General features: G+C 50.0%; 1 protein-coding gene across 1 annotated transcript; it reads right to left on the bottom strand.

The window, feature by feature from the left end:
- Window positions 1-1753: 1753 nt before the first annotated feature.
- On the bottom strand, window positions 1754-3720 carry IL13 (interleukin 13). The gene is made up of 4 exons (XM_033095598.1): window positions 3589-3720; window positions 2538-2591; window positions 2192-2326; window positions 1754-1861 (listed from the first exon to the last, which is right to left on the bottom strand). The coding sequence occupies exons 1-4, from the start codon at window positions 3718-3720 to the stop codon at window positions 1754-1756; spliced, it is 429 nt and encodes a 142-aa protein (XP_032951489.1).
- Window positions 3721-9931: the final 6211 nt, after the last annotated feature.

Raw genomic sequence — 9931 nt, 5'->3', positions numbered from 1 at the left:
CTGGCTACCTCCACTGACTTCTGAGCATTGCTGTGCTGTCCCCGTGTGGCTCTGGGGACAGAGAGAGCACCTGCCTGCCACTCAGCGTTGGAGACTGGTCTCTGATGGCCACCACCCACCGCAAAGGCCTTCCGTCCTGGGGTAGCCCTCTGCTCTGGGCCCCTCCCAGAGAGTCCCAGTAGGAACCACTGCTGACAGTCATGACCATTCGCTGGGCTTGCTGAGCCCGCTGCTCCTGACACTCCCGCTGCTGGCCTGGGCCAAAGAAGAAGCAAAAAGCCATTTGACCAGGGCCTCTGACCCTGGCTCTCTGCTTCAGCTGCTCCACAGTCCAGAGGCCACAGGTCAACTGGTGTGTCTTCCTTCACAGAGGTGGTGAGTGCATTCTCTAATGATGAGAAGTGGTTACATTGAATAGGCTATCCCTGGAAGGTAGGTAGTGAGCTCCCCATCAGGGGAGGTGCCCAAACAGGTTGATGACAAGATCATAAAGGTCATGCATTCAGGCCAAATGACACTTGGGCAGAGGGAGGCAAGAGTTGGAGTGAATTTTGAGTTTAAAGTCCTGACGTTACTCCTTGTGTGACCGTGGGCAAGCCACTATCTCTTCTCTGAGCCTCAGAGAGGTTATGAGGGAGACACCAGAGGGTGTGTGACTCACTAAGAGCTGTGAACGAGACACCAGAGGCTGGCCACTCCTCAAGAGCTGTGGTCATGAGATGACTTCTGAGGTCTGCTCCAGACGCCCTCCTTGGACCTTGAGAGCTTAGCCCAAGCTCCCTCTCCCTCCCTGCCGGTGGTAGGTGGGGGGGCTGCCTCCAGGCCACGCCTCCCTCCCAAGGGGCTGGCTTGCTTTCAGCACAGCACCTGTCCCTCACTCCCCCTCCTCCAACAACCGGCTTGCCTCCCCAAGAGCTTCAGAGTCGTAAGAACTCAGGCCAGCGTTCAAAGGCCAAAATAAAAGGCAAACACCATTGGCTCTCTTGCCACCATCTTTATTTCTGGCTTCCAGCGTGACAAAGTCAATGAAACAACTTATTCAACGACCCATCCATACAATTCACACATACCATGTACAGTGTTCTAGGCTGCTCATCTATATATTATTAACTCTGATAACATATTTTAATACTTAACTTTAAATACAGGAAAAACAATAAATTACTCCTTGGCTGAGGGCTGACTGCCCTGCTGGCTGGCAGGACCCCAGTGAGGTAGCAGGATTTTGCACGCGGTCCTTATGCCCAGGGATTCCTTACCCCCGCTGCTTTAGTGCTAGAGCCCCTCCCTAGCCCCGGTTCAGACAAACACACTTGTTTAAATAACATACAGTAATAAATAAGACCAAGGGGAAATATGCCTGAGCCACTCTGCCTCAGCGGCCCCTGTGGTAAGCGGATCCCGCTCCCACGGTGTGTCTGGCAAGGGTGGCACCCACTGTAATGCTATAATTTGCTCTAAGGAAGGGGAAGTTGTGTGGGGAAACTATTTAATCCTTGTCCACCGAGCTCGGAGCCCCGGATGGAGGAGGCCCCACCAGGCTGAGCCCCGGGCCCCAAGCCAAGGGGCCGCTGGATCGGGGGCTGAAGGCAGGCAGCATGGGCTGCGGTCTAAACTAAGGCGGTCTTACCCCCCCTCCCTCCCCCTCTTCCCCATCTCCCCAAAAAATTTCTGACATCTGAAAGGAAAAACACTCAACAACTTAAACAGTCAGGGTCGGCTTCTGCCGATAATACTGCTAGCGTTTCATGCTTCAGTTGAACTTTCCATAGCGAACGATTTTCCTTGCATGTCGGAGCAGGTCTTTGGCAAATCGGGACACTTCGATTTTGGTGTGTCTGACGAGCTGGCTGGGAACCTGCTGTGGGGCAGAGGCCAGTGCGTTAGCGGGACAACGCCAGAGGAGGGACGACCGACACCCGCCAGGGGCTTTCTGGGGGCCGGCTCGTTGGATCCTCACAGGAGCCCCCATAGGTGTGTAGTGTCATTACCCGCATTTTACAGATGTGGCTACTGAAGCACAGGTAGGAGTCAGGAGTCCTCAAGCCCAGGTCTGGAAATCCCAAAGGCCATGTCCCTGCTGCCACAGTGGACCCCCTCCCCACGGTGGACGCTCAGCAGGTTCCCCTGGAGCTCCCTGGTGAGCCCAGGGCTGGCAGGAGGCAGGTGCAGGTGCGGGCTGGGGCCTTACCCTGGCCGAAGGCTTGTGGGGGCACAGTGTTTTCAGCATCCTCTGCGTCTTTTGGATGGCGTGGCAGTCAGAGACATTGATCAGGGATTCCAGGGCTGCACAGGACTGCAGGGAGGACAGTGTGCCTGTTAGGCTCTGCCGGGCACCCCCAACCTATGGCTTGGGTGACACCTTCAATAGAAACCTGGCAGAGCTGGGTCTGGGTGGGGGGAGGGGCCCGGATTATGAGGGGAGAGAGAATAGGTCTTGCAGCTTGCTTGGAACCCGCCCGCCCTAAGAGCGAGGCTCAGAGAAAATAAGCCCAAGTCTTCAGCCACCTCCCTCCCAGCTTCCGAGGGGTCCTTACCCAGTTAGCCGTCAGGTTGACGTGCCACACCATGCTGCCATTGCAGAGGGATGCCTGGGGGAGCAAAAAGACAGTGAACTGAATGCTGGCAGGGGTCCCAGGCCTGCCCCAGCCAGCCCAGGCCAGGCGTCCATGGAGATCAAGCCCCACAAGCATCCCTGGTATAGCACTGAGGCAGGCCTGGTCCTCTCACTGTCCCCGAACCCCATTTCCTGCTCTGCACAGTGGGGGAGACCCATCTTCCAGGGTGTTTGAGCCGAGAGAGGAAGATGGAATGACACAACCAGTGAGGGACACGCCTGTGCGAAGCTTGCCATAGGCAGGGCATGAGGACGTAAGGTACTAGGCAGGTCAAAAGGGGGCCTGTAGGAAGGGCTAGGCCAAGCGGATGGGAGGCAGCGGGATCCAGTGTATAAACATCCCGGCTTCCGAACTGGCGGGCAGTGCAATTTGGAGCATGGGCACGCTGATGTCAGCCAGGCCTGGTTTGCAGCAGGCTTTTGTGAATGAACCTCACGGAGGCTTCGTAGTGAAACAGGGTCATCATACCTGCCTCTTAAGGTGGTTGGCAGTGATGAAATACGATATAAAGCACCCAGCACCAGGCCTAGCATGTAATCAGTGCCCAGAAAGTGCGAGCTGTCACCACCGGGGAGAGGAGCTGACTCAACTAAGGAACCATTCCTTAAGAATGGGTTTAACTGAGATGCTGTGAAAATGGCCGTACCATTGCATTCAAATCTCGTTGGCAACAGCCAAATGGTTCTGAGAGGGTGCTGGCCTGTCTCTGCTCTCCTCTGTTCAGAAATGGCTAAGTAGGAGCTGGCAGGGCCAGGTCAGGGGAACAGGAGGTCCATCCATATCGCTGCACCCCCCAGCCTGGGTCCTCTCTCTCCCTCACGGCCCAGCTTGTCCCCTGGTCCATGGCGCTGCTTTCTGACCCACAGGCATCTTAGCACCAGGCCCAGCCTTCCTGGCCCAGACCGTAACCTGCACTCTTCTGAGAGTCACCCACCCAGCATCCTCAGAGCTGGGGCCCTGGCCAGCAGGCACTCACCTTCTGGGTGATGTTGTCCAGCTCCTCAATCAGCTCCCTGAGGACCGTGAAGGTAGGCACAGGGCCCGGGGAGGCGAGACCACCAAAGCAGGTGAGAGCAATGACCAAGGTCATCCAGAGCGCCATGGAGCCCGGAGCCAACACAGGAGTAACGAGGAGCAGACGTGTAGGTGGGCTGAGCTGACTGACTTGTGGCCTTGGTCTCTTGTGGCAGCTTTTATAGCCCAAATGTGATGCTTCACACCCTGGTCTCCGCTTTGTCAGGCACTATCTATAAACCACATCTTTACTTATCTTGATTTTACTTTGTGGAAAATCCAGCATCGCATAAAGGAAAGAGTTTGATTTCTTGTGGACGTGATATTGAGAGGGGCTTGGGGCAGTTTCCAAGACCTGGACGGGTTCCCCCCCTGGAGTAGGTGAGAGGGCCTTGAGGGGGCCTGGAGCTCCGGCCGTCTTGCTTGGTGACCAACCCTGAGTGCTTGCCCAGCTGCTGCTTGGGCAGACAGTGCTATGACCACCAGACACGGGAATTTGGGGGTTTTATTTTTCAATGAAATGATGATCTCTTGTATTACCAAAGTAATACCTGCTTTGGATACAAAATACAAATGGAAAAAGGAGCAGAGTGACGTTCAGTTCTGTTGGCCCCCCCTGGCTTCCCACTGGCCCCACAATGGGAAGGATTATAAAAGTTCAGATTCCCAGATCTCTACTGAAAGAGCCAGTCAGATTCAAGGATCTTCCTGGGACCTTTCCTTCATTCCAGGGCTTTGATGATGACCGAGTTAGGGCGCCCCACCCAGGACCTCAGTGTGGGCCCATCCTGCTGGGAACCCCTCCATGTGCCAGGTGGGTGGGAGGTGGACCCAGCCTTAGCCCAGGTCAGAGTGTAAACGTTCAGTGCCACTGAGACCTGGAGCGACACCTTTGCCCATCAGTCTCTGTGGTACCAACCTCTAGCCTCTGGGGGCCTCAATTTCCCTTCTGAACAATGAAGGCCAGCTTCTGGGTCCCCTGTGAGCAGCCCAGCCCAGGCAGGGCCTCGGGCACGGAGCCCTTCTCCTGCTCATCCCTCACTTCTCTAGAAGTTCTCCAGAAACCCCCGCAACAGAGGCTGCAGCATCTGCCTGTTGGGTGCTTATGTCAAGCTCTCTCCCTCCCTCACTTCCTCCCCTAAGCCAGTGCCTCTGTCTCCAGACCCCCTCCTTCTGCCTGCTAGCTCAAGGAGCCTCTGTCATGCCCCCAGGGGGGACTCAACCTCCTCAAAAGGGTCTTCCAAGAGATGCTGGAACTGTATCTCTTTCTCAGAAGTTTCTGAGCCTTGCAGACCCTCTCCTCCCACTAGTAACACGATGCCCACCCTCTCCTGTCCAAACCCCAAGCTGCCCACCCCATTGCAGTCCCTGACTGTGGAAGCCAGCCCTTGACCCGCGTGGCCCTCCAGTGCCCGGAGTGCTGCCACCTGGCTGTGTGAGCCCTCTGTGGGCCTCAGTTTCCTCATCTGTAGAATAAGGCCAGTGGCATCTCGCATGGGGTCTCTGTGATGGGGAAAGCAGTGGGGAACCACCGTGGGCTGTGCAAGTCCCAGAGCCCTGCGTTAGGATGAGTCAACGCCTCCCCACTCGTCAGGACCAGCAAAACCCAGGCGGGGAGCGGTGGGAGGTGCGCCCCCGCGCGTGGGAGAAGGCGCGCTGGCCCGGCGGCCGCGGTGATGCCCGGTGGAGATAGGGGCGCGGCCTTATGTAATTGCGCGATGGAGCCGATAAGCGGGCTCCGTGCAGCCCAGCCCTCCTCCGCGGCCTCGGGCGGTGGCCGGTGCGGGAGGGAGGGGTGAGGGCGCAGACCCGCTTCTTGGCGAAGCTGCGCGGCGCCGGACCCAGCCTCTGGTCCACGAAGGTCGAAGGCCGGTCGAGGGGGTGGCGAAGGTGGGCGCGATGGGTCAGCGCGCCAGGTAGGACCCGGCCGGGCTGGACGCGCGGGCCCTACGGCGCCCAGAGCGCACTGGCGAGGCGGTGGCGCGTCCGTCCCGCTGCCGGCACCCGGCCCAGGATCCCCTTGGGGCCGAGGACCCTGCGGGGACGCGGCCCAGCTGCCCGCCCCCCTCCTGCCCTGCCACCGAGGGCGTCCGGGCCGCACCATCGGCCGCGGCTCGGGAGACCCTTCTGGTCCTCAGCCGTGGGACGAGACCGGCTGTCCGTGCCAACTGGTCTATGTTGCTATTTCTTGATTTTCTGCGGGGCGCCATTCACACCCGATAATTGTAATCAACACAAACTACAGAAGGGCTGCTCCGGGCACTTGACACCCGTGGCTCGCACTGCCCGACAGCCCGCGGCGCGGGCCCCCGGGTCCGGGTCTGGCAGGTGCACGCCCGGCGCTCAGGGTCCAGGGAGAGCCTGGCAGCACCGCCGCGCCGTCCCAAGGAGGGGTCGCTGGGGCTGAGACCTCCCTTCTTCGGACGAGACCACCCTTCTTTTGGACGAGCCCGCCCTGCGCAAAGTTTCGGAAAACTTCCTTTTCCAATTTTTTCCGACTTTGGGTCTGGGTTGGAAAGAAAAGATGTCCAGTCAGTAGGAGTAAGGGCTGGGCGAGTTTTTAATAATGTTAAACATCTAACTTATTACATTTTCAGTTTTATGGAAGTTATACACGCATGTAAATTTTTTAAATCAAATAATTCAGGAGGTTAATGAAAAATAGTAGTTTTGAAAATCAGTTCTCCATGGTCTCTTGCATTTCTGCACGTCTCGTGAGTGAGGCACCCTGGCTGCCATACTTTGTTCCCTACTGTCTTTTTAAGGATGTTTGTATAACAAATGGCCTGGGAAGAGAACATCTTCCCCTGAAGCAAAAGGCAGGCTGATTTACTGACCATTATTAAACATTCAGGTTCCCTAAGCTCAGGCTTCCTCTCCTGCAAGGCAATCCACTGCGTGTACAGGTTCCATCTGGTTCTCTTGGCATCACTCTGTGAGAAGTGGGGTTCAGGGAACAAAATTAAAAATGCCAATACTGTGCGTAATAAACTGTTCTTTGTCTCTTCTGCCAACAACCATGAAACTGAGGGACTAACTTGTTAGCATGTGAGGAGGGTAAAGTCTCAGATTTCAGTTGTTAACAAGCAACACCCCCCAACCTCTTCTCCAGAGGAATCATGATTTAACTACTTCTTTTGATGTTTATCTCCTCCATGTTTCTAAATTTCTTGATTTTTCAGGTTGTAGCCATTATCTGTGGTCTACGATGAATATGTACTTCTCTTGAGTCTTTGCCATTCTTCTTCCATTTGCATCCTTCCTTTATGCCATCCTAACAATATACATAGATCATAATTTGGGTTAACTGCTCTGTTTACCATTTATATAATTACATTAATATACTCACAGCTGAAATATGGTTAACTACGATTATTTTTCTTTTCCATCAAAACTATTTTCCTCTGGATTTAATAATTGTCTTGTTTTTCCACTTGCTTAGTTTTTGTGTTCGTCTCAGTGATTTAACCCTAAATTCTCCACCACTTATATAAATCTCCTCTCAAGAGATTTGGGTAAATCAGTTATTCTCACAATTTCATCTTCCCCACAAAGTCTTCCCTGGAGCCTGCTGACATGCTCTGACATGGCAGCTGCCTTTGACCCTTCTACACAGCTGTCACCCTGAAGTCTCCTGTCACCATTGCCCTGGAATTCCCTTCGCCTCTGTCCTGTGTGATTCTTCTATTACTTGCATCCCAGGTCTTCGTCTTTCTTGGGGACACATCCTAATAAACACAGAATTTCAGGCAGGAAATAATTTCCTTTCAGAATCTTGACTGCCTGTGCTATGACCTCCTATCTTCCAGTCTTGCTGTGTGGATGTCCAAAAGCTTTTTGGAATCCAGATCTTTTCTAACTCTCTCTAGAAATTTGTAGGAAATTTTCCTAGTCCCCATGTTCCAAATTTTACAATGATGTACCTCACTATAGTTCTGTTTTCATCTATGATGACACAAACACAGTGGGACCTTTTAAACTGAAAACATGTTATATTCTGGGAAACTGTTTTTTGAAAAATAGAAATTTCTGTTACCATTTATTAAACTTTGTGAAGCCATTGCTTTTTTTAAAACTAGGTTTTATTTATTTTTTTATAGCAGTTTTGGATTCACAGCAAAATTGAGGAAAAATTACAGGGAGTTCCCATATGCTCCAGGCCCCCATGCACGCACAACCACCCCCATTATCAGCATCCCCCACCAGAGTGGTCCATTTGTTACAACTGATGAACCTACACTGACATAGCATTATCACCCAGAGTCCATAGTTCCCATTAGGGTTCACTCTTGGTGTTGTAGCCTATGGGTTTTAACAAATGCCATAGCCACTGTTCTGTTATCATACAGAGTAGTCTCACTGCCCTAAAAATCCGCTGTGCTCCACCTTTTCATTCCTCCCTCCCTCCCTAATCCCAGACAACCACTGATCTGTTTACTGTCTCCATAGTTTTGCCTTTTCCAGAATGTCATATAGTTGGAATCATCCAGTATGTAGCCTTTTCAGATTGGCTTTTTCTACTTAGTAATATGCATTTAATTTTCTTCTGTCTTTTCATGGCTTGATAGCTCATTTCTTTTTAGCACTGAATAATATTTCATTGTCTGGATGTATCACGATATTTATTCATTCACCTACTGAAGGACATCTTGATTTTTTCCAACTATTGACAATTGTGAATAAAGTGCTATAAACATCCATATGCAGATTTTGTGTGGACATAAGTATTCAGTTCATTTGCATAAACACCAAGCAGTATGATTACTGGATCATATGGTAAGAGTATGTTTAGTTTTGTAAGAAACTGTCAAACTGTCCTCCAAAGTGGCTGTCCCAATTTTGCACTCCTACCAGCAGGAGATGAGACTTCCTGTCGCTCTACATTCTCATGATCATTTAGTGTTGTCACTGTTTTGGATTTTGGCCATTCAAATAGGTATTTCACTCTTGTTTTAATTTCCATTTCCCTGATGACATATGATACAGAGCATCTTTTCATGTGCTTACTTGCCATCTGTATATCTTTTTTGGTGAGGTGTCTGTTAAGGTCTTTGGCCCTTTCTAAATGTGGGCTGTTTTCTTGTTGAGTTTTAAGTGTTATTTGTATATATCGGAAAACAGTCCTTTATGTGATAATGTCTTTTGCAAGTATTTTTTCCCAGTCTGTGGCTTATCTTTATTCTCTTGACAGTGTATTTTGAAGAGAATTTTAAAAATTTTAATGAAATCCAACTTATTATTTCATGGATCGTGCTCCTGGTGTTGCATGTAAAAAGTCATTGCCAAACCCAAAGTCACCTACATTTTCCTATGTTATCTTCTAGGAGTTTTATAGTTTTGTGTTTTACACTTAGATCTGTGATTCATTTGAGTTACTTTTCGTGAAGGGTGTAAGGTCTGTGTCTAGATTTTTTTTTACATGTGGATGTCCAGTTGTTCCAGCACCATTCGTTGAAAAGATTATCTTTGCTCCATTGTGTTGTCTTTGCTGCTCTGTCAAAGATCAGTTGACTCTATTTACGTAGGTCTCTTTCTGAGCTCTCTATTCTGTTCCGTTGATCTATTTGTCTATTCATTTTTCAATACCACACTATCTGATTACTGTAGCTTTATAGTAAGTTTTGATGTCAGGTAGTGTCAGACCTCCAACTTTGTGCTTCTTTAATATTGTGTTGGCTATTCTTTTGCCTGTCCATATAAAATTTAGAATCAGTTTGTGGATATCCACAAAATAACTTGCTGGGAATTTGACTGGAATTGCATTGAATCATATATCAAGTTGGGAACAACTGATATGTCAACAATAGTAAGTCTTCCTATCCGTGAACAATGGACTATCTGTCCATTTATTTAGTTCTTAGATTTCTATGAGAGTTTTGTAGTTTTCCTCATATGGACCTTATACATATCTTGTTAGATTTATACCTAAGTATTTCATTTTTTGGGGTGCTAATGTAAATAGTATTGTTTTTAATTTCAAATTTCACTTGTTCATTGTTGGTATATAGGAAAGTGATTGACTTTTATGTATTAACCTTATATTGTGCAACCCTGCTATAATAGCTTATTAATTCTAGGAATGTTTTATTGATTCTTTTGGATTTTCTACTTAGATGACCATGTTATCTGTGAACAAAGACAGTTTTATTTCTTCATTCCTAATCTGTATACGTTTTCTTTTCTTTTTTCTTTTCTTATCGCATTAGCTAAGACTTTCAGTACAATGTTGAAAAGCAGTGGTAAGAGTGTCTTGTTCTGATATTTGTGGGAAAGCTTTGAGTTTCTCACCATGAAGTGTG

This window comes from Rhinolophus ferrumequinum, chromosome 24 (assembly GCF_004115265.2).
Source record: "Rhinolophus ferrumequinum isolate MPI-CBG mRhiFer1 chromosome 24, mRhiFer1_v1.p, whole genome shotgun sequence".
NCBI lineage: Eukaryota > Metazoa > Chordata > Mammalia > Chiroptera > Rhinolophidae > Rhinolophus > Rhinolophus ferrumequinum.
This window is presented reverse-complemented; position numbering and strand designations above follow the sequence as displayed.